This window comes from Equus quagga, chromosome 13 (assembly GCF_021613505.1).
Source record: "Equus quagga isolate Etosha38 chromosome 13, UCLA_HA_Equagga_1.0, whole genome shotgun sequence".
NCBI lineage: Eukaryota > Metazoa > Chordata > Mammalia > Perissodactyla > Equidae > Equus > Equus quagga.
The window spans coordinates 9,541,312-9,568,619 of NC_060279.1; the positions used below are offsets into that span (position 1 = coordinate 9,541,312).

General features: G+C 38.4%; 1 protein-coding gene across 2 annotated transcripts in view; it reads left to right on the top strand.

The window, feature by feature from the left end:
* The first annotated feature begins 40 nt into the window (after positions 1-40).
* Positions 41-27,308, top strand: part of DARS2 (aspartyl-tRNA synthetase 2, mitochondrial) — a 29,994-nt gene continuing 2,726 nt past the window's right edge. The window contains exons 1-15 of one of the 2 annotated variants that reach the window (XM_046683822.1): positions 42-738; positions 1,665-1,764; positions 3,455-3,521; positions 5,336-5,437; positions 5,812-5,907; positions 7,381-7,504; positions 8,204-8,250; positions 8,894-9,000; positions 9,805-9,874; positions 10,865-11,044; positions 12,113-12,220; positions 13,566-13,628; positions 23,851-24,003; positions 26,080-26,298; positions 26,518-26,628. In XM_046683822.1, the coding sequence (XP_046539778.1) occupies positions 615-738; positions 1,665-1,764; positions 3,455-3,521; positions 5,336-5,437; positions 5,812-5,907; positions 7,381-7,504; positions 8,204-8,250; positions 8,894-9,000; positions 9,805-9,874; positions 10,865-11,044; positions 12,113-12,220; positions 13,566-13,628; positions 23,851-24,003; positions 26,080-26,298; positions 26,518-26,628 (1,671 nt within the window). In that variant the 5' untranslated portion in view covers positions 42-614. Of the gene's footprint in view, positions 739-1,664; positions 1,765-3,454; positions 3,522-5,335; positions 5,438-5,811; positions 5,908-7,380; positions 7,505-8,203; positions 8,251-8,893; positions 9,001-9,804; positions 9,875-10,864; positions 11,045-12,112; positions 12,221-13,565; positions 13,629-23,850; positions 24,004-26,079; positions 26,299-26,517; positions 26,629-27,308 lie in introns of both variants that reach the window. The other variant, XM_046683823.1, reaches the window with a different exon arrangement.

Sequence of the window (27,308 nt, forward strand, 5' to 3'; positions counted from 1 at the left end):
TTCTGCTGTGATTGGTCGAACGCCTTCGCCGTATCTTGGGCGCTCTGTGGGGCGGGCTGGGCAGAGCTTGGCTCCCAGCGGCGGGGCGTCTATCGGTTCGGGTGCTGAGAATGTTTTCGATTTGCTCGCCTTTCTCCTGCTGAAGACTCGAGTTCGGCCGCCAAATTTGGGAGATTTGAAACGCGAGGCCGGGTTCTTCCCTGTTTTCCGGTTCTGCCTTCGGGAAAGCGTGGAAGGGCGTAGCCAGGTGACCGGCCCCTTCCGCCTCTGCACGGTCACGGGCTCCCGCCTTGCGCTGCTGTGTGGAATCGTTCTCCCGAAACATCTGGCCGCAGCTTTGTTAATAGAAGTGGAAAACGGGGCACTGAGAGGGGCTGGAAGGACTTTCCCCAACCCGCTCCCCCAAGGGCCCCAAAGACCTTTCGGATTTATCTAGTTTCCAGACACGTGTACTTGAATGTTCAGCAGAGAAGGGCTTAAATATTGGAAAAGAGAGTGAGAACTCCTAGCATTTTTAAAGGATTTGTGTGTTTTTCCAAAACTGACTTTTGACCACCATCCAAAACCGGCAGAGTGGGATTCGTGAGCGCCTCTCGCCACCCTGCGGCTCTAACATGTTCTTCTGTTGGCTAAATCGGCTCTACCGGGGTTTATCCAGCCCCACCGGAAGGACCACCCAGCTGATCTGGGGTTCTCTCTCCAGAAGTCTGGTGCTGAGTTCACGGAGGAGAATTCCAGGTGAAAGCAATGAAGAGCGCTGTCCCCAGCACAGACTTCCTCCTGTTTTCTGCACCTAGAGGCCCTTTATTCCATTTTCCCCTAGTCTTAACTGGATAGCCTTATGTGTAGAAGCAGATCATTCACTCTCTTCATTCCATATAATGTAGGTTTTTCCTTGGTGTTTAGAACGACCAGAAAAGTAGCCACATGGATAGGCTATTCTACTTTTAGTTGATGCTACTAATAGGCAGCCTAAAAAATTCTTTCACACTTGAGAATACTTTGAATTGTATTTTTTAGTGTACAAGTGACTATTTCACTCTATATTTGTACTAAAGCTAGTTACTACACCATCAGACTTCTGTGATTCCTAACATCCTGTTTCATTTTGGTAAGCAATGTGCACTATTAAGAATAGGGTAATTTTAGGTCAAGGCAAATACGAGGTGATCAAAAAAATTTAGATTTCCTAACACAAGGCAAAAATTTACATTAAGACAGTTACACACATGGCTTTGACACATTTGCAGGTAAATTTAATAGTGATTGAATCAAATTACTTACTTCGGCTTGCTTTATAAATTTCATCCATTGACATGAAAGACCTAAAATGATGTAATTGAGTCTTTATTTTTTTTATTTATTTTTTTTTTTAAAGATTTTATTTTTTCCTTTTTCTCCCCAAAGCCCCCCCGGTACATAGTTGTGTATTCTTCGTTGTGGGTTCTTCTAGTTGTGGCATATGGGACGCTGCCTCAGCGTGGTCTGATGAGCAGTGCCATGTCCGCGTCCAGGATTCGAACCAACGAAACACTGGGCCGCCTGCAGCGGAGCGCGCGAACTTAACCACTCGGCCACGGGGCCAGCCCCTGAGTCTTTATTTTTAAAGCAGTTTGCAAATGATATATTTTTAATCTTACCTTTTTCTCCTTTCTTTTTTAAAGAATTCAGTAGCTTTGTTGCCCGGACCAACACGTGTGGAGAGTTGCGTTCTTCTCACTTAGGCCAAGAAGTCACCTTGTGTGGATGGATTCAATACCGAAGGTGAATTGAGGCAGGTGGTTTAAGAATGCATGGTGGTGGTTTTCCTAAGGCAATTCCAAACCTTTATTAATTTTCAACCAGTCAGAAGAATAAAAGCTTTGCAACGTTTTAATTTTAGGTTAGTTTTTGTTTTGAAAGACCCAAATAGTGTTACTCTCGGTATGTACCAGTAACATCTGTTGAATACAATGAAGTGCAATCCACCAATGGACTGAAATGTCCCTTGGGTTACTAAGGTTGAAGACTTCCTAGAACCAGTAATTGGGAATGGGCCAGCTTTTAAGCTTCAATAGCATGAAAAAGCTTATTTTATTCTATGTTTAGATAGAGATCAAGCCTAAAAACATGAATAATGATTCCTTAAGATTATCTGAGTCCATTTCTTTGTTCTTGTTCATCTCTGTATTCCAGAACATGTCTGAATGGTACATTAATTCACAATGAAGAGATCCAAAAAACATAGATTGTGTAGCCTTCCTAAAGAATATAAAGACCTTCATAAAGAATGTGCCCCAAATGGGTGGATATTTGACCCGTAAATGTGGTGACTTTAGCCCCTGAACTCCAAATCTGAGGAGGCTTTCTGTACCTCTTCCTGGTACTAAGGACAGTATGAGAAATGTAGATTGAATGCTAAAATGTTGAGATTTGGGGGAACTTTTGATGGCTTATAGAGGTATTAAATTAGTAGTTGGACCTCTTCTAGAAAATTTTAGATTGTATCTTTTTTTTTAAGGAAAAGATCTTATATTGTTTAGAACATTTATTTTTTTTAAAGATTGGCACCTGAGCTAACAACTGTTGCCAATCTTCTTCTTTTTTTTTCCTTCTGCTTTTTCTCCCCAAATCCCCCCCACACATAGTTGTATATTTTAGCTGTGGGTCCTTCTAGTTGTGGCATGTGGGATGCTGCCTCAGCATGGCCGAATGAGTGGTGCCATGTCTGCACCCAGGATCCAAACCAGTAAAACCCTGGGCCGCCGAAGCGGAAGACACGAGCTTAACCACTTGGCCACAGGGCCAGCCCAAAGACCTTATATTGTTATGTTTCAAAAATGATCAATCAGATATTTCTAATGCCTTAAACATTATCTCCAGGTTTTAATATGTGGAAAGTTTGCAAATTTAATAAAATTTTCTTATAAAGATTTAAGCCAATGAAAATTAAAAATTAAGAAAAAATCTGCCTTTTCATTAATAAGCCATCAGGGTAACATTAGTGAGCTATATATATAGCCAATAAAAATTGAAATTGAGGGGCTGGCCCGTGGCCGAGTGGTTAAGTTCATGCGCTCCGCTGCAGGCGGCCCAGTGTTTCGTTGGTTCGAATCCTGGGCGCGGGCATGGCACTGCTCATCAAACCATGCTGAGGCAGCGTCCCACATGCCACAACTAGAAGGACCCACAATGAAGAATATACAACTATGTACTGGGGGGCTTTGGGGAGAAAAAGGAAAAAATAAAATCTTAAAAAAAAAATGGAAATTGAAAATGAAAAAAGTCTGCTTTTTCATTAATAAGCTACACAGATAGCAATTGCATGAATGTAGCCAATGAAAGCACATAATTATTTATTATAAAAAGGAACATGAGAGATTGCACGGGTTTTTGTTTGTTTAATTTGTTTTGCCTGCTTACATTTTGGGCTCAGAGATTTTATCCTAACATGTTCATTTTCTTCATTAATCAGGCAAAACACCTTCCTGGTCCTCAGAGATTTCCACGGGCTTATTCAACTTGTCATTCCCCAGGATGAGGTAATAGAAGGGCTCCTAGTGTTATCTGAAGCCTCTTTGATGGCTGTGGTTAGAATAAACTCAGTATGTTGGCTAAGTATGTTTGAAGTTTTAAATTCAGAAGTTTGTTAGTGAAAACTAAAAACTACCATAACCAACACTAAGGCAGATGACAAACTGAGGAAAAGGATGTGTAACTCGTATCACAAACAAAGGGCTAATTTCTCTAATATCTAAAAGGCTACTACAAATAAAAAAAAAGACCAATGACCACATAGAAATATGAACCGAGGATATGAACATAAAATTTATGGAAAAGAAAATATAAATGGCTTATAGACATTTGAAAATATGCCCAACCTCACTCATAGATAGAGAAATGTGAATTAAAACTACCCAGAATTGTTATTTTTAATACACTGGATTGACAGCATGCTGTGTTTGGGAAAACAAGTACTCATAGAGTCTTGGAGGGAATACAGATTGGCACTAACTCTGTGCAGGACAGTTTGGCAATTTCAAAATTATAAATGCATATGTCCTTTGAACCATTCATTCCCCGTCTAGTCAATCACACCTGGACTTACACAGATGCAAAATGACGTAAAGGTTATTCATTGCAGGATTTTTTTTTTTTTGGAGGAAGATTAGCCCTGAGCTAACATCTGCCACCAATCCTCTTCTTTTTGCTGAGGAAGATTGGCCCTGAGCTAACATCTGTGCCCATCCTCCTGCACTTTTTATGTGGGACACTTGCCACAGCATGGCTTGCTAAGTGGTGGGTAGGTCTGCACCCGGGATCCAAACTGGCACACCTCAGGCTGCCAAAGCAGAACATGTGAACTTAACTATTGCGCCACTGGGCCAGCCCCGAAGATTATTTTTAATAGAAAATAACTGGGAACAACCTAGATGTTCCCCAATAAAAGACTGGTATAAAAAGTAGTGTACATCCTTACAGCCATAGAAAAAAGATTGAAGAAGCTCTGTATGTCCTAATATGGAAAAAAATCCAAGGTATATTGTTAGAAGAAAAGACAGATACAGCAGAGCATGTAGAGTGCTATTATCTGTAAGAACAAGGGCATGCATATGCGTATGTATGTTATGAAATGGCCCTGGAAGGATACATAAGTATCTGGTCACACTGGGTACCTCTGATGAGGGGAACTAAGGAGCTGGAGGACACGGATAGGAGGGAGACTTTTTACCATATATCTATTTGTACCCTTTGAATTTTGAGCCATGTGAAGGTACTACCTGCTCAAAAAATAATTACCATTAAAATTAGATAAAATAAAGAACTCTCGTCATGCTTGTTGGACAGCATTGGTTTCTATTGTGGTAATGTTTACAAATGCTTGTATGCTGAAGAAAAATATTATTTGCTCAGCTCTTACCGTTTGAAATAAGTAAAGAGCAATGAATTATCTTTCAGGGACAGGATCCAGAGATGAGCATAGCTAATCCAGGAGCACTCCTTTCACTTTGGACTCCGTTATAGCTATTGGATTTAACTGTCCCTAAGACTAACCCTGGAGAAGATGCCTTTAAAGTATGTGGGGCTTGTTTGCATTAAGCCGTTCTTCTCCTTATTTTCCTTTAAAAAAAAATGTTAAAACTCTTAGCTAATAGTTTTGCTTTCTGTGTTATATGGAGTCAAAATGGGGATGCAGTTTACCAAATTCTTTAATAAAGTCATTAAGGGCAGCCCCAGTGTTTATGGCAATTAAGCTATGGATATTAACATTTTTCTAAACCACAGACTACACTTACTACAGATTCCTTTAAGTTCATTTGGTTTTTGGAACTGTTTTCCCATCTTATTTTTGTAGTCGGCTGCTTCTGTGAAGAAGATTTTATGTGAAGCCCCTGTGGAATCTGTGGTGCGGGTGTCTGGGACAGTCATTTCCCGACCTCCAGGACAAGAGAATCCAGTTAGTAGTTTAGAAACTGTCTGTGTAAATTTTACCTGTGTACATTTGCATTGTCTATCTACACATTCAGGCATCAGAGACTGAGCACCTATTAGACATCTGGCATTCTATGAATGAACCTACAGATTTCAAAATCTTCACTACAAACATATATACTTATATAAATATGCACATTAAGACATTTGTTTAAAAGCACCTCAGCCACAGATTGCAAAAGAATGTCAAAATCATGCAGACATTTATGCTTTAGACTACACACTATAAGCACCCATACATTTTACATATGTAAATAAATGCATGTGTTTTACAAGTGTTCATCGTGTTCGTGTCCTGATGAGTGATTTTTAAAATAAGTGTCTCTCTCTCTCTTTAAGAAAATGCCAACAGGTGAGATTGAAATCAAAGTTAAAACAGCCGAACTTCTGAATTCCTGCAAGAAGCTGCCTTTTGAAATTAAGGACTTTGTGAAGGTGCCATCCTCTGTTATTAATAAAATAGAATATCTAGAAAATGTTGATGACCATGAAAGTGTTTTCAGAGTCTTTTAAACAAGAAATTTAACTTCTACAAAATTCAGCACTTTATTATACAGTCATGCACCATGTAACGATGTTTCAGTCGACAGCGGACCCCGTATATGATGGTGGGCCCATAAGATTAGTACCAGATAGTCTAGGTGTATAATGGCTATACCATCTAGGTTTGTGTAAATACACTTTATACTATTTGCACAACAACAAAATCGCCTACTGATGCATTTCTCAGAACATATCCTTGTTGTTAAGCAAGGTGTGACTGTAGATGTGTCCTGAATGGTTCTGTTAGTTCTACAATGTCTTTGTGATCTATTCTTAAATAGCAACAGTTCATTAGCTGCTGCAGTTCCTAAACACCTAGGCTGCTTTTTCAGACAGCGTGAAACATGGTTCTATCTTTAAGACTTGTGTTATTTTGTTCAAGTTTTTTTGTTGCTATTGTTTGACATTTTGAAAGGAAGTTATGTCTAGCTTGGAAATGACCAAATGGCAAAGGAGATCCTGCATCTATTGAGTTTAAGCCTCTAACAGTGATAAAATGTTTGCTAGACTTCCTAAGCATATAAATATGATTACTGTAATTTTTCTTTGCCTAAGTTTGAGGGACTGATGAGCTAGACAGCACTGGGTAAGTACACCCACATAATTTTTAGCTTTGTTACAAGTATCTACAGTTGTAGACCTGCATATAAAGGGACTTTTAAATTAATTGCATAGCCACTTAGTCTTACCTTTAAGTTCCCAATACTTAATCTTTTCATTCAAAAAAGAAGTATAATTACAGACCTGACCTTGTTATAAAAAAAAAATAAAATATACAGTTTTTCCCCCAGATAAGCTTTCAGAAAGAGAAGTAACAGATAGTTCTTTTATTTCTATTTCTAGTCTCAAAGAAATAAGTTATTCCGGGGAAAGGACTTTTTTAAAAGGCTCTCAGCACAAAGAAGGATGCAGAGATTTACGGCCTTGACAATAAGCAAACCTCACCATGTTCCTGCCAGTGCAACCTGGCGATTCTCTCTCCTGTTCCCTTGCATTTCTTACACTTGTCGTCCCTTTCAGGTGACAAAGTCGTAGCTGTTTTTACTCTGGTGTGTATTTTTAAAAGATGTTTGAAATGTTTAATTTTTTTTTGAGACAACTATAGGTTTAAAGGAATGGATAAATGTTTAGTAAGGTAGAGAAATTTCAATAATGAAGGGTGATATTAATAATGAGTAATAAAAAATGTAAAATCTGTACTAGTAACAAACTTAGAAGTTGTAGGAATTAAGGATAGTGTTGTATACACAAATGGTGGAAGCTAAAGATAGAAAGTGTTTGAAAATTCAACTTCTGTATCTAAAGTTAATATCTTTTCAATATTTTAAAAATATTTAAACATAAAAAATCTTTACATTTGTTTAGAAAACAGAGGCTCTTCGTTTGCAGTATCGCTACTTAGACTTGCGTAGCTTCCAAATGCAGTATAACCTGCGGCTGAGGTCCCAGATGGTCATGAAAATGCGGGAATATCTCTGTAATCTACATGGTAAGGGAAATACCTCACTGTTCTTTGGAGCTTTTTAGCATCTCTTCTGTTTTATTTAGCAGTTTTTTTGTATCCTCTCCTAAGCATCAGTGGATCAGATGTTGCCAGAGGCCTGGAATTCACTCAGTGTGTAAAGCAGTTTTTGAAGAAAGCTTAATTTCCAGATATTTTGTCCTAGAGCATAATTTAATTCCCTACTGGATCACAAATATAGCCTTTTAAAGGTGATAGTGCCTGTTTCATTGTTTAAATATATTTTCTATCACTGCTGAAGGTAGGACAGCTCTTTGGCTGTTATGTGTAGGTTTTCTTAATTTATCATATTTGTGCATCATTTGTTGGCACCTCAGAAATGTCATGTGAGTTAAATTAGACTCTTCAACCAGTCCTGGGTTTTTCCTATCAGAGTATTTGTGTTATTTTTGCTACCCTAGCAGAACATTTAGCAAACCAGAACAGGTCAGTAGACAAGAATCTGTCAAATACAATTATTTCATGACAAAAGTATCAACTTTCAGAACAGAATAGGATTTTATGAAAATCCTAAGCTTCCTTCTTGGATTTGTAGAAACCAGTACCAATAGGTGTGGTAACTTATTTCAGTCAAAATTCCTAGTTAAAGGATAGCCTCAGATTTGTTGGACTGTCCATAGACATCATATTTGACAAATTCCTATCCTGATGTTTCTCTCTTTTTAGGGTTTGTGGATATAGAAACACCAACATTATTTAAGAAGACTCCAGGGGTATGTATAGTCCTTAAATTAGCCTGCTAATAATGTCCTATTAGCTATGAAACTGAACCACTTTGCTTTTATATTCACTTGGTTGTATTTCTTTTATTTATTTTACTGCCTTAGGATGATCACAGTAACAAGGTTTTCTTAAGAGTTGAGAAAATTATATGGGTTAGTATTTTGAGTCAGAATCCTTTTATTCTACATGAGTTTTCTTTCCCTTGAGGTTTATAGATACAAATCAATAATGAATTGGTTCCTTAAAAACATATCCCTTGTTCATTAAGAACTGACATTTCTAAACATTGATGTTTAATCTATTTATGCCGTCTATGGCTTATCAAACTAGTTTGATTTAGGAAAGCAGTTAGGAATTACTTGAATAGGAGTTGACACACTAAATTCTTTTAGCTAATAACAGAATTGGGAATTCATTTCAACAAGTGTACATTTAATACCTGCTGTGTGCAAACATTATTTAAAGCCTACTATGTGCATGCCTTTTGAGGAACTAAATGATGAGCAAGAGATGATGTCTGTCATCATGGGAACTCTGCTCTTTAGTTATTTTCATTGATAGAAGTATCAACTTCTATCAGTCCTTGGGTTTGTTTTTTTAATAATATCTGCTCTCCCTCTTTCTCACTAAAAGGGTGCAAAAGAGTTTGTAGTACCATCCAGGGAACCTGGGAAGTTTTATTCTCTCCCTCAGAGTCCTCAGCAGTTTAAGCAGCTTCTGATGGTTGGTGGTTTAGACAGGTGAGTTCTCTTTCTGCTAGTAGTTGTCAGTAAAGGAAAAGAGAAAAAAAGGAAACACAAAGTTGTCTGATCTCTTAAAAGAAGGCTAGAAAAGGTAAGACAGTTTAGAAAGTACTTGTAAAATACTCTAAAAATGTGTAGTCATCATTTAGTAAATATTTATTGGGTAGCCACTGTGTGCAAAGCTCTATGCTAGTAGATGCAGCAGGAGATTAAAAACAAAAAAGAACAGGTTTTGCTCTCAAGGAGTTAATGAATCTGGTAAGGCAGAATAGGGAAATAAATAAGACCAGTTGTGACATAAACCAAAATATAAGTGCATTGACAGTTGTAATCTAGGTCTTAAGAGGTTGAAATTATATTGTTTGGGGAAATACTGAAAACTTTGTGAGCTAGGCCGTCTAGGACAGAGCTGCATTTCAGCAGATCAAGATGAGAGTTGGAATGGCATAGCACAGGAAAGCTCAGGTGGATTCATGGGGCAATAAGTATTTCAATTTGGCTGATGCAAAGAGTATGTATAAAGAAGCATGGACTGCCTTGCATGCCAGTGTAGTATATGAATATCCAAAGGTGCCATTGTATATTTTTAAACCAATATATAGAATAGTTAACTTCTTATGGGTCAGCTGTGTATCTGATGAGATTAGAGCATCATAAACAAGTTTAAAATTTCTTATGTCCTTTAAATATCATTATTAATTTATTTCATAAGCCATGAACTTATGTTAATTGAACTCTTGGGGAAAAGTATGTGCGTCTTCCTAGAATCATGACTGAATTAAAGCTATTTTTCAACTGTAGATATTTTCAGGTTGCCCGATGTTATCGAGATGAAGGGTCGAGACCAGACAGACAGCCTGAGTTTACTCAGGTACTAAGTCATATTTATTGTCTCTTACTTGGCAGTAGCAAGCCTGAAACTGTATTTTAAGACCTGCATGGTAATTATACATACTCTACTTCTCATTACATTTTATCCATCAGATATGTATTTATTTTTTTTTTATTTTTATTTATTTATTTATTTTGAGGAAGATTAGCCCTGAGCTAACTGCTGCCAATCCTCCTCTTTTTGCTGGGGAAGACTGGCCCTGAGCTAACATCCATGCCCATCTTCCTCCACTTTATATGTGGGACGCCTACCACAGCATGGCTTGCCAAGCAGTGCCATGTCCGCAACCGGGATCCTAACCGGCGAACCCTGGGCCACCAAAGGGGAACGTGCAAACTTAACCACTGCGCCACCGGGACAGCCCCTATCCATCAGATATTTAATTAAACTAGCCTGCAGCCGAGGTGCTAATTATTTAATTTTTTACCCATTTCATGTGTCCTTTTTGTAAGGAGTATGGTCATCAGCAAAGGAATGCCAGAGATTCCTACAGTGTTTTAATGGTCATGATTAAAGTTCTTAAATCTATTGTACATTAAAAACAACCATTCTGTATGTTGATATTTAACCTATTTATCTAATCAGTGGACTCGTCAAAGCGATTTAGTTTCTGTATGCTAGCATGTTCATCAGTGTGGTACAGTGCAGAAATCATCACCTTTGGAGCTAGACACACCTGGGATCAAATGTAGCTTCACTGCTTCCTAACTGCACGTAGACAGCCAGGTTACTTAGCCTCTCTGAGCTGTGAGCCGTGAGACAGTTGTTGGAACTAAACAAGTTGATGTGTGTAAAGCATTAGCACAGTGCCTGACATAAAACAGATATACAATAATATTTATCCCCCCTCATGTATTAAGTATTTATGTGCGGAATCCTATGGTAACTTGAAACCAGAGAAATATATAAATATGTACATATTAATATTGCAGCTGTTCAAGTTAGTTCTGTATATTATTTTGGTTTCAGATTGACATAGAGATGTCTTTTGTAGACCAGACTGGGATCCAGAGTCTGATTGAGGGTTTGCTCCAGTATTCCTGGCCCAGGGACAAAGATCCTGTGGTGGTTCCTTTTCCTTCTATGACTTTTGCTGAGGCGTTGGCCACCTATGGAACTGATAAACCCGACACTCGCTTTGGGATGAAGGTACTTCTCTTGACTTTTTCAGGACTCTGCCCTCAAATAGTCTTGCAGTCTTTCGAACCGCTTTGAAATTTACAACCAGTTACACACTGTATTTTTTGTTGTTACTTCAGCTTGTTGCCACCGTTGTTACCAAGCTACAGCAGGAGAGAATAACAGCTTGTTAGCATACTTTCTATCTACTGTGTTCCAAGACCAGTTTCCAAGGGCAAGGTTCTTGTTATAAAGTTTTTATTACTGACAAGTTATTAATTGTATGGACATGAATGGTAACTGAAGGAAAAAGAAAAAAACCCTATTTTTTTCCTCTTCAATTTTTCTTAAGCTAAAATGACACTTGAAAGGTAAACAGTTAAGAGGTTTTGGTTCTTTTTCCCTGGTCTGTAAAGAGCTCAAACATTTGGAAACATTTGTTCACATTATGAAGATCTTCACAGTTTAACTAAGGATAAGGGTAGAATTTGTGAAGAGCAGTTTCCATTAGCAAGCCTCGCGTTCTTTGCTCTTAAGAGCAGTAGCCCTTTGTGTCTGTAATGCTTGTGACATTTCTATATCTCAGTCACCAGTGCAAATCTCTTAGAAGTTGAATTCTGCCAGGGCTGTGAAGAGCCAATGCCCAGTTCTTAGAATGGAAAAAATGCAATACACAAAAAGTCATAACTGCCTACTTACAGCTGCCAACTTGGGTACTCCTTGTTTCCCCTTTTGTAATGTGGAATAGTGTGTCTTAAGTCAGACTACTTAGGTTAAATTCTGGCTCTGCCGCTTATTGGCTCTGTCATCTGGGCGAGTTACTTCCTTCTCTGTGCCTTGGTTTCCTCAACTATTAACTGAGGATAATAAGAGGACCTGCCTTATACTCTTGTACGAATGGAATGAATTAATACAAATGAAGTATACATTAGACATTAACACTTGTCATAGTGCCTAACCCATGGTAAACTCTCTATGAATACACTCTATAAATGTTAACTTAAGATCTACTTTCTTCTTTAAAATTTTGTTTATAAAATGTTTTGAGATAAAAATTTCTTTACATTTAGTTACCCTTTTTTTTAACTCATTTTCCAGATTGTAGATATCAGTGATGTGTTCAGAAACACAGAGGTTAGATTTCTTCAGGATGTGCTCAGTAAACCCAAAGGAACCGTCAAAGCCATACGTATCCCTGAAGGAGCAGTAAGTGGAATACAATTCTGGGTTTTCTCTAGAATGTATATTACACTTCAGAAAGAATAATTCTCTTTAATTAAGAGTACTTATTTTTTATATAAAGTCTAATGGTGTCCCTAAAACTATAACATAGAGTACAATAAAACCTTGTGAATATGAGTTTACACTCGAGATCTAGAGGTTTTTTTCCTTTTAAACAATGCTATACGGTACTCCTCTACTTCACTTGGGATGATTTCCACCAGTGAGGAGCATACAGTAATATTCAGTATTCTGTCTCCAGCCTTACTTTGTCCAAAGGCTCTCCGCCCATATCAGCTCCAGCATAGCCCTTGCATATTGTTTCTTGGTCTTCTAAGGGCTCTCGTCTCCGTTGCATTAACAACAGGGGAAGAGAAAGGAGGTGGAGCTGTGAAAGGGAAATGGGGGTAGGAGAGAGAGAGAATGCTTGGGCTGGGCAAGCGTTGACTCTAAAGTAACAAGACACATCTGTTTTCTGTAGTTAGTACACTTACTTTGAAGGTAATTTAATAAGAGGAGTTCCAAAAGTGTTTTGAATAAGATTACTATTTTGAAAGACTGTATTCATTTGGATACATAACCATATTAGTATATTAATGGGGCTAAGAATTCAGTCTCATTGCTTTTTATTTACTTCATATGTTCAGTGGAAAGTAATCTGGTATCCATATTCCAGTCCAGACATAGTGAAGGTGTTAAGGTAAGCTTAGTATAACATATATTGCCTATAATTATTATTTCCCCCAATTTGAGTATGTCCGTTCTTCCCAAGTAGATTATAAGAACTGCAGGACTGTGAAGCATGTTTTTACCATTTATATTTCTCATACCTAGTTAAGTGCCCCATGAATATTAGTTAATGGTAATAACCATAGTGTCTCACTTAGAAAGATGTGGAGATAATAGTAATAACCGTAGTCTCTCACTTAGACATAGAGATAACTTAGAAAAAGTAAGATATAAAGAATTTTAAGAAACCTGAAATATCAAATTCTGAATGCTCTTATTGATCTCAAAGTTATTTTTTCTTTCACAATTCAGTTGTAAAGATTTATTTTGAACACTTATCTTTCATATTACATGTGCAGGATCCTCTGTGGAATACATTCACAGCTATTTCCAATGAGAGCTGCATTTTTTCCAATGGAAAAAAATAAGCCCAGTAACAAGCTTTAAAGTCTTTTCATTTCACAACAGAAATTAAATTTTTATTGAATCCTACTATGATGATGGAAAGATGCAAAATAGATTTGTACCCATTTGATATCTTAAACATGTTTATGAAGCTTAGCATCATATTAATGAGTTTACTTTGATTTTTTTTCATCAGAAATACTTGAAAAGGAAAGACATTGAGTCCATTAGAAAAGTTGCAGCTGACCATTTTAATCAGGTAAGAAGTTAATTAGAGCAGTTTTTTTTTCTTTCTTTTAGGGATTCAATATTTTTGACTAATTGCTTGATCTCCTACCGTATCATTAGTTTTGAGAGTCTTCTTATTTCAGATCGCTTTCTTTTTGTTTTTCTTTTTTATTATTTTTAAAATTTTTATTGAGGTTATATTGGTGTATAACATTGTATAATTTCAGGTGTACATTATTGTATATCAGTTTCTGTATAGATTGCCTCTTGCTCACCACCAATAGTCTAGTTTTTATCCGTCACCATACGTATGTGCCCCTTTACCCCTTTCACTCACCCCCCCTACCCTCTTACCCTCTGATAACCACTAATCTGTTCTCTTTATCCATGTGTTTGTTTATTATCCACATATGAGTGAAATCATATGGTGTTTGTCTTTGTCTGGTTTATTTGACTTAACATAATACCCTCAAGATCCATCCATGTTGTCACAAATGGCATGATTTTGTCCTTTTTTATGGCTGAGTAGTATTCCATCATATATATATACCATATCTTCTTTATCCATTCATCAGTCGACGGACACTTGCATTGCTTCCACATCTTGGCTATTGTGAATAATGCTGCAATAAACATAGGGATGCATAAATCTCTTTATATTGTTAATTTCATGTTCTTTGGATAAATACCCAGTAGTAGGATAGCTGGATCATCTGATGTTTCTATTTTTAATTTTTTGAGAAATCTCCATATGTTTTCCATAGTGGCTGCACCAGTTTACATTCCCACCAGCGGTGTATGAGGGTTCCCTTTTCTCCACATCCTCTCCAACACTTGTTATTTTTGTCTTGTTAATTACAGCCATTCTGATAGGTTTAAGGTGATATCTGTTGTAGTTCTGATTTGTATTTTCCTAAAAATTAGTGGTGTTCAACATCTTTTCATGTGCTTGTTACCCATCGGTATATCTTCTTTGGAAAAATGTATGTTCGTTTCCTCTGCCCTTTTCTTTTTTTTTTTTGAGGAAGATTAGCCCTGAGCTCACATCTGCCGCCAATCCTCCTCTTTTTGATGAGAAAGACTGGTCCTGAGCTAACATCCATGCTTATCTTCTGCTACTTTATATGTGGGATGCCTGCCACAGCACAGCTTGACAAGTGGTGCATAGGTCCATACCCAGGATCCAAACCAGCGAACCCCAGGCTGCCCAAGTGGAACATGCGAACTTAACCAGTGCACCACTGGGCCAGTTCCCTCTGCCCGTCTTTTCATTGAGTTGTTTGTTTGTTGTTGAGTTGTTGAGTTCTTTATATATTTTGGAGATTAACCCCTTCTCGGATATATGATTTGCAAATAGTTTCTCCTAATTGATGGGTTGTCTTGTTTTGTTCCTAGTTTCCTTTGCCTTGCTGAAGCTCTTTAGTCTGATGTAGTCCCATTAGTTTATTTTTTCTTTTGTTTCCCTTGCCTGAGTAGACATCGTATTTGAAAAGATGCTGTGAAGACCAATGTCAAAGAGTGTACTGCCTATTTTTTCTTCTAAGAGTTTTATGGTTTCAGGTCTTATATTCAAGTCTTTAATGCATTTTGAGTTAATTTTTGTGTATGGTGTAAGGTAATGGTCTACTTTCATTCTTTTGCATGTGGCTGTGTGGCTGTCCAGTTTTCCCACCAACATTTATTGAAGAGATTTTCCTTTCTCTATTGTATGTTCTTGGCTCCTTTGTCAAAGATTAGCTGTGCGTAGATGTACAGTTTTGTTTCTGGGCTTTCCGTTCTTTTTTTTTTTCTTCTTTTTTTACAGTTTGGCACCTGAGCTAACAACTGTTGCCAATCTTCTTTTTTTTTTCTGCTTTTTCTCCCCAAATCCCCCCAATATGTAGTTGTATATTTTAGTTGTGGGTCCTTCTAGTTGTAGCATATGGGACACTTCCTCAAAGTGGCCTGACAAGTGGTGCCATGCCCTCACCCAGGATCTGAACTGGCAAAACCCCGGGCTGCCAAAGCAGGTCGCACAAACTTAACCACTCAGTCACAGGGCCAGCCCAAGGGCTTTCAGTTCTGTTCCATTGAATCTACGTGTCTGTTTTTGTGCCAGTACCATGATGTTTTGATTATTATAGCTTTGTAGTATGTTTTAAAGTCAGAGATTGTGATGCCTGCATCTTTGTTCTTTTTTCTCAGGATTGCTTTAGCTATTCGGAGTCTTTTCTTGTTCCCTATGAATTTGCGATTGTAAATGGGATTATATTTTTGAATTCTCTTTCTGCTAGTTTGTTAATAGTGTATAGAAATACAACTGATTTTTGTAAGCTGATTTTGTACGCTGCAACTTTGCTGTAGTTGTTGATTATTTCTAATAGTTTTCTGGTGGATTCCTTAGGGCTTTCTATGTATAGGATCCTGTCATCCACAAACAGCAAGAGTTTCAATTTTTCCTTTCCAATGTGGCTACCCTTTATTTCTTTCTCTTGCCTAATTGCTCTGGCCAAAACCTCCAGTACTGTGCTGAAAAGGAGTGATGAGTGTGGGCACCCGTGTCTTGTTCCTGTTCTCAGAGGGATGGCTTTCAGTTTTTCAATGCTGAGTATGATGTTAGCTGTGGGTTTGTCATATATGGCCTTTATTATGTTGAGGTGCTTTCCTTCTATACCCATTTTATTGAGATTTTTTATCCTAAGTGGATGTTGGATTTTGTCAAATGCTTTCTCTGCATCTATTTAGTTGATCATTTGATTTTTATTCCTCGTTTTGTTAATATAGCATATCACATTGATTGATTTGTGGATGCTGAACCATCTCTGCGTCCTTGGAATAAATCCCACTTGATCATGGTGTATGATCCTTTTAATGTCTTGCTGTATATGGTTTGCTAATATTTTGTTGAGGATTTTTGCATGCGTGTTCATCAGTGATATTAACCTGAACTTTTCCTTCTTTGTGTACTCTTGTCTGGTTTCCATATCAGGGTAATGCTGGCCTCATAGAATGAGTTAGGAAGTGTTCTGTCTTCTTCCATTTTTTGGAATAGTTTGGGAAGTATAGATATTAGATCTTCTTGGATATTTGGTAGAATTCTCCAGAGAAGCCATTGGGGCCTGGATTTTTATTTTTTTGGAGGTATTTGATTACTGTTTCAATATCTTTACTTGTGATTTGTCTATTTAAATTCTCTATTTCTTCTTGATTCAGTTTTGGGAAGTTGTATGAGTCAAAGAATTTATCCATTTCTTCTAGGTCATCCAATTTGTTGGCATACAGTTTTTCAAAGTATTCTCTTGTAATCCTTTGTATTTCTGTAATATCCATTGTAATTTCTCCTCTTTCATTTTTAATTTAATTTATTTGAGCCTTCTCTCTTTTTTTCTTAGTAAGTCTGGCTAAAGGTTTGTCAGTTTTGTTTATCTTCTCAAAGAACCAGCTCTTAGTTCACTGATCCTTTCTATTGGTTTTTTTAGTCTCTATTTCATTTATTTCTGCTCTAATTTTTATTATTTCTCTCCTCCTGCTGACTTTGGGCTTTGTTTGTTCTTTTTCTAGTTCTGTTAGGTGTAGTTTAAGATTACTTATTTGTAATTTTTCTTGTTTGTTGAGGTATTGCTATAAATTTCCCTCTTACTACCGCTTTTGCTGCATTGCATAAGAGCTGGTATGTTGTGTTTTCATTTTCATTTGTCTCTAGGTATTTTTTTGTTTTCTCCTTTGATTTCTTCATTGATCCAATGGTTGTTAAGTAGCATGTTGTTTAGTCTCCACATATTTGTGACTTTCACAGTTGAATTCTAGTTTCATAGCATTATGGTCAGAAAAGATGCTTGATATGATTTCAATCTTCTTAAATTTACTGAGGCTTGCTTTGTTTCCCAACATATAGTCTTTCTTTGAGAATGTGTATTCTGCTGTTTTTGGATGGAATGTTCTCTACATATTAAATCCATCTGGTCTAGGATTTTATTTAAGGCCACTGTTTCCTTGTTGACTTTCTGTCTGGATGATCTATCCATTGATGTAGGTAGGGTGTTGAGGTCCCCTACTATTATTGTATTGCTGTCAGTTTCTCCCTTTAGGTATTAATAGTTGCTTTATATACTTTGGGGCCTCTTTGGTGCTCCTGTGTTAGGTGCATATATATTCATAAGTCTTATGTTCTTTTGGTGGAATGTCCCTTTTATCATTATATACTTCCCTTCTTTGTCTCTCATTGTCTTTTTTTTATCTTGAAGTCTGCTTTGTCTCCTGTAAGTATGGCAACACCTGCTTTCTTTTGCTTGCCATTTGCTTGGAGTATTGTCTTATCTGCCTTGCTGTCCTTAATATTTTTTCTGTGTCATTGACTTCCCAGTTTTAATATATGCCTTGGAGAAGATCATTTTGTATTGATGTAATTAGGAGTTCTATTGGCTTCATGTACTTGTAAGTCCACTCCTTTCCCCAGGTTTAAGAAGTTCTCAGCTACTATTTCTTTGAACAAGCTCTCTGCTCCTTTCTCCCTCTTTTATCCCTCTAGAATACCTATAATCTTTAAATTGCTTTTCCTAATTGAGTCAGATATTTCTCAAAGAATTTCATCACTTTTTAAAATTCTCAGTTCTCTCTCCTCCTCCACCTGAGGCATATCTATATTTCTATCCTCTAAATCACTAATTCTATCCTCCATAATGTTAACTCTGTCTTTTATGGTTTCTAGATTATTTTTTTATCTCATTAATTGTGTTCTTCATCTCCAGGATTTCTGTTTGGGGCTTTTTTAGAGCTTAAGTCTATTTGGTGAAGTATTCCTTCTGCTCATTAATTTTATTCTTGAGCTCATTGAACTGTCTTTCTGAGTTTTCTTGTAACTTGTTGAGTTTCTGTATGACTATGTTAAATTCTCTGTCATTTAGATTGTAAATTTCTGTGATTTCAGGATTGGTTTCTGGAGACTTGTCATTTTCCTTCTGGTCTGAAGTGTTCCTGTAGTGCTTTATGGTATTTGATGAATTGATCCTTTGCTGGCTTATTTGTGGTACTATCAGGTCACAGATTCCTCCTTCCACCACTGGGGGCCAGTAGGGGCTTTGTTTTCTGACCCCACCCCATCTTTTGGAAGTTGTGTGGGTAGGGCTGCTCTGCGTTTTCCCCAACTGGCTGCAGCTGCTCTGCAGATTGCAGTCATGTGGACAGGGCTTCTGTACTGGACAGTCAGGTCACGCACTGTAGGGAGGCCTCTTTTGCTCAGTGGGTAGGTCACCCTCACACAGGAGGAACCTGCTGTGCTCAGCAAGGGACTGGCTGAGCTGCTGCGCTGGGCGGGAGGGGCACCTATGCGGGGACTGAGCCACCACTTGGTGGGTCCCACGAGCTGCTGTGCTCCACAGGAGGGGTGACCTCTTAGCAGGTGGGCTGCCTTCTCACCTGTGCCATGCTTGGCAGGCAGTCACCTTCGCGAAGTCTAAGCCACTACTCGGTGGAGAGCATTCCCATGGGCATGGCCACCACACCTCAGTGGGCACTTCCGTGGACCAGGCTACCACACTGAAAGCATTTGTGTGGGCCAGGCTGCCCACACCTCCACTTACAGTCTCACCAGGCTGGCTACTGTGTGAGGATCTGCACCCTGGCTCACTGCCGCCAGGGATGGAGAGGGGTGCACTCACCTAGTTCCACTGCCTTCCAGTGATCCAGTCCACCTCTTCTAGATGCACAGCTGCATGGATCTCTCAGACGTCCTGTAGTGTTGTGCAGGGAATCCTCTGCTGGTTAATGAATGTCCATTTAGTTGTAACTTAGAGAGGAGAGACAAAAGGAACAACTCACTATGCCATGATGCTGATGTCACTCTCTTCTTTTTATTTTTAAAGTTAGCTTTCCCCTGGGTATAACTCTAAGACTTCAGCTTAGATGGTTGAATTCACCATTAATCAGAATGTGAAAGTATGGGGCTGGCCCTGTGGCCAAGTGGTTAAGTTCGCGCGCTCTGCTTCGGCAGCCCAGGGTTTTGCCGGTTCGGATCCTGGGTGCAGGCATGGCACTGCTCATCAGGCCATGCTGAGGTGGCATCCCACATGCCACAACTAGAAGGACCCACAACTAAAAGTATATAACTATGTACTTGGGCTTTGGGGAGAAAAAGGAAAAATAAAATGTTTAAAAAAAAAAGAATGTGAAAGTGCAATTATAGTGTCTTTAAATAAACAAAGATACTTTAATTTAGTTAGGAAAATAAATACAGCCCCATGTGCTCAAGGTTTAAATGAAGGCAAGACAAGTATGAAAGAAATCCTGTATTCTTTGTTCTTCCCATACCCTTTTTTAAATTCTGAGTACACCTTTGACAGACACATTTTGTGTTCTTGGCTTGGTGAATGGTGGAACTAAAACAAGGAGGAACAGGAGTAGGGAATTCTTACATTGTCACTGGAAGTGTCAGTTGCCTTGGCCATTTTGGAATGACTAACTTTAAAAATGGTCCTGCTCTTTGAGTCAGTAATTTTCTGTGATATACTTTAAAGAAAGGATCTTAAATATAAGGAGACTTTGTGCTCATCACATTATCATTTATAACAGGAAAAAAATGAAACCATATGGGAATGATTTAATAAACTGAGGTAGAATAAAAAAATTAATATTAAAGTTTCTTCTTAAAACTTTGTCTACTAGGAGTTTGTAATATGGGAAAAATGTTCGTGTTGTAATGATCTGTAAGAAAAGGAGAATACAGAATTATATATAGACACTGATCATAACCGTGTAAAAACACTGTATTTGTGTATTGAAAATGAACTCCCCACCTCTACCACCACCACATCCCAAACCTCATACCTCAGGTTCAAAGGGATTTTTCCCTTTGAGAAAGAAAGAAAGACAGGGGAGGGAAGAGGAGGGGAGAGGAGGGGATTAGGATAGTGATTTCCAAAATTGGTCAAGGCGAAATGAGAAAAATCAGGGCAATGTAAAAAGCTTTTCATGAAGTTAAATGAATTTAAAGGACTATCTTTACTTCTTGGTTTTTGCTGTAGAAATGTTCTTTCCTTTATGAAATGATGGTAATAGTAGATGATATTTTGAGTTTGTTTTATGCCCTTGATAAAATTCAAAATTGGCAACCTATATCTCCCAATTTTGTTTCTTTATTTTAATTTTACTAGTGTTTGAAATCTGCTTCTAGGAATCACAGGACCAAGAAATAAGCCTGAAGGTTAACTTTTCAGCTTTTAGTTGATGGGACTATTACGTTTTCTTCTTTTCTTCTTCTCTTTTCTTTTTTACTTCCCTAATTTCCTGAATTTTTGTGTAAGAAATAGGTACTACTTCTTTTTTAATTTAATAATAAGGTGGGGTTTTTTTCCTGCTTTATCTCCCCAAACCCCCCCTGTACATAGTTGTATATCTTAGTTACAGGTCCTTCTAGTTGTGGGATGTGGGACACCACCTCACTGTGGCCTGACGAGCGGTGCCATGTCCATGCCCAGGATCCGAACCCTGGGGCACTGCAGCAGAGCACGTGAACTTAACCACTCAGCCACAGAGCCGGCCCCTAATAATAAGGTTTTTTTTTTTAAGATTGGCACCTGAGCTAACAACTGTTGCCAATCCTCTTTTTTTTTCCCTACTTTTTCTCCCCAAGTTCCCCCAGTACATAGTTGTATATCTTAGTTGTAGGTCCTTCTAGTTGTGGCATGTGGGATGCCACTTTAGCGTGGCCTGATAGGTGGTGTCATGTCCACGCCCAGGATCCGAACCAGCAAAACCCTGGGTCGCCGAAGCGGAGCACACGAGCTTAACCACTTGGCCATGGGGCCGGCCCCTAAAAATAAATTTTCACTTAATTTGGTTTAAATTGTTTTTAATATGTTTATTAATTTTTAGCAATATGCTGCATACACATGGTTAAAATAACAAATACTAAAGAAGTGTCAATAAGTCAATGCAGTAAGTGTTTGCTGTAACTCACTCCACTCCAATCCCACACCAGGGTGTCTCTGTTTTAGAAATATGTCTACATGCTCCTTTTTTTTTTTTTTTTTTTACTTTCCATTTTAAACTTTATCTGTTAACTTCCTGCAGTGAGAGATGAGGTGCACATACACAGGCCTTTAACTAGTTATTACTCTACCTTCTGCACAGCTGTCTTTCTGGACCTTTTCTACATTTCTCTTCTGAGTTAAACCCACTCTTTTTCTGGACCCCAGATCCTCCTCTTTCTTGTCTGTGCTGGAGTATATCCTCAAGTCACTGCCTAAGAAAGCATGTGAGAGAGAAACTTTCTGAGTTCTTATATGTCTAGAAATGTCTTTATGTCCAAAACGTCATGCTTGGCGCCAGCCCCATCACTGAGTGTTTAAGTTCACATGCTCTTCTTTGGCAGCCGAGGGTTTTGCCAGTGTGGATCCTGGGCGCGGCCATGGCACTGCTCATCAGGCCATGCTGAGGCGGCATCCCACGTGCCACAACTAGAAGGACTCACAACTAAAATACACAACCGTGTACTGGGGGGCTTTGGGGAGAAAAAGGAAAAATAAAATCTTTTTTTTTTCTTTTCTAAAGATTGGCACCTGAGCTAACAACTGTTGCCCATCTCTTTTTTTCTTTTTGCCCTTGCTTTTTTCTCCCCAAATCCCCCCAGTGCATAGTTGTACATTTTAGTTGTGGGTCCTTCTAGTTGTGGCATGTGGGACACCACCTCAACATGGCCTAATGAGCAGTGCCATGGCCACGCCCAGGATCTGAACCCTGGGCCACCAAATCGGAGTGCGCAAACCCAACCACTCGGCCACGGGGCTGGCCCCTAAAATCTTTATAAAAAAAAAAAAAAAAACCTCATGCTTCATTAATAATTTGGCTTAGTATAAATTCTGAATTAGCAGTCATATCCCTTTAGAACAGTGCTGTCCAACAGAACTTTCTGTAATGATGGAAATGTCTTATATCTGCATCATCCAATATGTTAGCCACTAGCCAGCATAGCTATTGAATGCTTGAAATGTGGCTAGTATAACTGAGGAACTGAATTTTTAATTTTATTTCACTTTAATTAATTTAAATTTAAATAGCTACATGTGGCTGGTGGCTACAGTATCAGCACAGCCATAGCTCATCAAAGGCATTGCTTTATTTTCTTCTCACATCTGGTGGTACTATTGAGAAGTCTGATGTTTGTGTGTATTTATTCATTATAGTAGACTTGATTTTTTTCACTTTACAATCTTTCAGCCTCCTGATTCTTAATGTTCTTAAATTTCACATTTTGTGTAGTTTTGGGTCTTTTCTCATTCATTGTGTTGCACACTTGAAGGGCCCTTTCAATATGAAAGCTCATATCATTCATCTGTGGAAAATTCTATTATTATCTAATTATTTTGACCTCATCATTTCTCTCATCTCTCTTTTTTCAATTTCTACTAGTTTTATGTTGGACTCCTTTATCTAACTTGCATGTCTCTTTTTTTCCCATGTCATTTCCCATCACTTTCTTTGTATTTTTTATTCTTTCTAGGAGATTTCTTCGCCTTCTCTGTTGATTTTTTTTCCTTTAGAAATCATGTTTTTATTCCTCAGTAGCTCTGTCTTGCTTTTTTTCATTAGGTTTTATTTTGCTTTTATTGATAGAATATCTTTTTGAGTGCCTTTCAGGATTCAGGTCTTCTTTTGGTCCGTAACCTATCTCTTTTTCTCTAGGGTCATTCTTTTCTGTTTATTTCCATTTCCTTTTTCTCTTTTTCTTTTTTTAATGCTACAAGGTTTCTTCAATGTGTGGTGATTGTTAATTGTACATATTTAAGAATGAAGTATTTAAAAAGCTGTTTAAAGGGGCTTTTGTAAATGGTTAGTTAGTTTAGGGTGAGCATCAGGACCATTGGCCATGACCCTGGGGGCCCATGGCTCTGTAAGAACCCTGAGCCTCTCTAGGATTCCGCAGGGTAAAGTCAGTTCCATGTGGTGCTGGGGCTGTTCCATGTCCTCTAGGCCAGAGCTTCCTGTGTCTTGCTTCTTTAATCATTCCTGTTCCATTCACTTGCAATCTGCCAGAAATTTATAGAAATCTCTTATCTGCTGATATCATTCCCCACCCTTCATTCCTTTTTTTTTTCCCCCATTATGGTGAGATTACTTTTTTAAATTCCTTTCGTATCATTTTGAATGGGCTCAGGGAGGAAATAGAGGTAATCTCACATAGGTTCTCTTCTCTTGGGAACAAGGAGTCTTTGTACTATGAGAAAAAGAAATCAACCCCACTTTTTAAAAAATGTGAATGAGTCTTTTTTGTATTGCAGGAGGTCTTACCTGTATTCCTGAAAGCCAGTAGACACTGGAATTCTCCAGTTGCTGAGTTCATATTGGAAAAGCAAAGCTTGGAACTAATCAGACTAATGGAGCTCCAAGAGGAAGATGTCATCCTGCTGACTGCCGGAGAACACAGGAAAGCAGTAAGAAAAATTACCTCCACACGTTCGTGCTGTTGATGCCAAATGATACCTCTTTTCTCCTGTGTGCACAGTACATTTTGAAATTGACTGTTAATTTCATAAAATGGAGCAGCTCTGCGTGAGTTTTTATGTTAATAAATATCTTCTGGCAACCTATAATGCATTGTAGAAAAACTAGAATTTTTTTCATCAACCACCAGCCTCCGTTGGCCTTGCTCACACAGGTTAGATCTGGCTGATTAGGAAAGCCACTTAGGTAGAGAGCTACTGGTATTCGTTGTACAGCCTTGGCAAAATAGTTTTATTTTCAAGGTTTTGCAGATGAAGAAAATTTAATAGTCCCAAACTTTTGTATATAATGCATTCCTGAAAATGCAGAGGGACAGATGAGACTGCTTGGGGCTGCTGGGCTGGCAGACACCCCTGGGCCTCCTTGGTCGAGGCAGGACCATTTTTCCTCAGGAGCGGCAGCTGGGAGGTGGTGAGTGCTGCGTGCACTTCAGGGGATATGTGAAGACTGGATTTAGCTCTAGAGATCATTATAAAATATAAAAAAGTGTGGCATAAAAGGCAAACATGAATATTGAAAATATACTGTAAAGGTTAAGTCCAGTTAACATGTCACCCACCATACGTGGGTACAGGATTTTTTTTTCTTGTGATGAGAACTTTTAAGATATATTCTCTTAACAACTTTCAGATATGCAATACGGTCTATTAACTATAGTTGCCATGCTGTACATTACATCCCCAGGGCTTAACTATTTTATACATTCATTCTTGCACTATAGTAAAATATGGTTTCTTTATAGTAATACTGTCTAGTTAGTACTTTGTTACGTTCATTCTTCTAATTTGTATTTACACTGTACTTATTTATCATTACTTTTTTCAAAGGAAAAGTTTCAGAGTTCAGCTTCAAAGCTAAATGTAATCCACTGTCTTTCCCTTCCCCTGCAATAGTAGAATGAAGAAAGCTATTTAATTACAAGTTTGATCCTCAATGCATTTCTTAAAACAACTTGAGACTTTGTATTATATAAAAATGCTGCTGCAAACTCAGTAGACTATTAAACTTTCCCCTGGTATGAACCAAAACTGCTGGTGTTCTTTTCTCAGGAAGGTATCATTCTAATTCCTACTGGGTCTTTCTTGAAAGAATGCTGGAAACCAGACTTATGAGGAATAACATTAACATTCTGAAAATATCACAGTGCTCTGTGTGCATATTTAAATGTAAGACGGAATAGGCCACAAAGCAACACTATCCATGTCTCCAGGTGTGTTTCACTGTTGTGACTGCCCTTTCTCAGGGAAGCCCTGAGCATCACAGTTGGTAGTTATCAAGTACTTCCTATTTGCCCAGCACTGTCCTAAGTACTTTGTATGTAGTAGCTCATTTAATCCTCATTCCAACCCTATGAGAGAAGTACTCATACTGTTACCATTTTGAAGATAAGAAAACTGAGGCACAGAGGTTAAAAACTTGCTCACACTCACACAGCTAGGAAGTGGAGGAGCCAGATTTCTAACCCACAAAGTCTAGTTTTAGAAGAAGAGGTTATTTCAGAAGACGAGGTTAATTCAGAAGAAGAGGTTAATCCTAAATTAACCTCTCCTCTATACTTCCTCTCTAATAATAGCCAACATTTATTGAACATTAACTCTGTGCTAGGCACTCCTCAAATCCTCACCAACCCTTTAGAAGCAGTAAGGAAATAATTATCGTAATAGCTGCCATTCATATTGCACCTCACATATCTTTTCTCACTTGATCTTCACAACAGTCTTTTGGAGTAGATAGTTTTATCCCCATTTGACTATGGGAAAAGGTTCAGAGAAGTTGGTCAGTAGCCAAACTGAGATACAGACCCAGGTCTCTCAAGCTCTGACACCTGTGTTCTCAATCACTGTGTTATCAGATACTGGCCCAGTCAACTGAATCTGACAGTCATTCTCAACTATTAATTGGTTATTCCCTCCTCAGAGAATGGCCTGGCTTCAGAATCCAGGTTGTGTCATTTGCTGCCCACTCTGTCACAGCAGTTAACTCAATGTTGTATCTTCTGTTTTTAGTGCTCTTTGTTGGGAAAATTACGATTGGAATGTGCTGACCTTCTAGAAGCAAGAGGAGTGGTGCTCCGTGACCCAGCTCTGTTCTCTTTCCTTTGGGTGGTGGATTTCCCACTCTTCCTTCCCAAGGAGGAAAATCCTGGAGAGCTGGAGTCAGCCCACCATCCATTTACTGCTCCCCACCCGAGTGACATCCAGCTTCTATACACTGAACCCGAAAAGGTACCATATGAATACTTCCAAATAAAAAGGAGATGTGGAAATAAAGGCAAAGAACTTCAGATTTCACGGTCTGACCCAGTTCTGGAAGCCCCAGAAGAAACTGTTGGGTTTGAGCCAGTAGTTAAAAAAACCTTGTCTCTAAGTAGCCACGGTGTCTTCAGTCTATAGAACAGAAAACCAGAAATTTTCTCTAACATAAAAGCTCTGTGCATCTTCCAGGTCCGTAGTCAACACTATGACTTGGTTTTAAACGGCAGTGAGATAGGAGGTGGTTCTATCCGAATTCACGATGCAGAGCTACAGCGTTACATCCTGGCAACGTTACTAAAGGTAACATCGTCTGCTGACTGGGCCTTTTTTTTTTTTACCTATTTGTCAATTATGTTAAATGTTTGTTATGAATGTAGGATTCACTAGATGTAGAATAGTGTCAGCTTATCTCTCTATCTTTAGTGTAAGACTTTGATAAAGGAAATGACAATAATAGCTATTTATTAGTGCTTACTATGTGCCGGGCCCTGTTTAAGTACTGTAGATGCATTGACACATCTAATCCTCACAATGACTTTACAAGATACCCTCATTCTGTCCATCTTAAAGATGAGAAGCTGAGGCAGGTTAAGTAATTTGCCCAAAGTCACACAGCACAGAAGTAAGCAGAGCCAGGATTCTAACCCAGGCAGGGTGGCTCTTGAGCCCAAACTCCTAACCTCCTAATCACTACACTGCTCAAAACACGATGCAGTCTAGAACGGCTGAAAATGGTGATAATGCTGGAGAAAGAGAGGTTTGAAAGGAGTTCGTGTCACTTAATAGATACTACTTTCGTTGTATTGGGAGGGTAGACTTTAGTGATAGAGAGTGACCCCACTGTCTATCAGGATTTATCAGGATTTTAAAAGTCCATACAGATGCAGGCCTGAGAATTTGCAGTTTGTTGATGATTCTGTAGAAGGCAAGGGTAGGTTTCAGGAAAGAAAAGATCCAAGAGAGTCTGATCCTAAAGATCA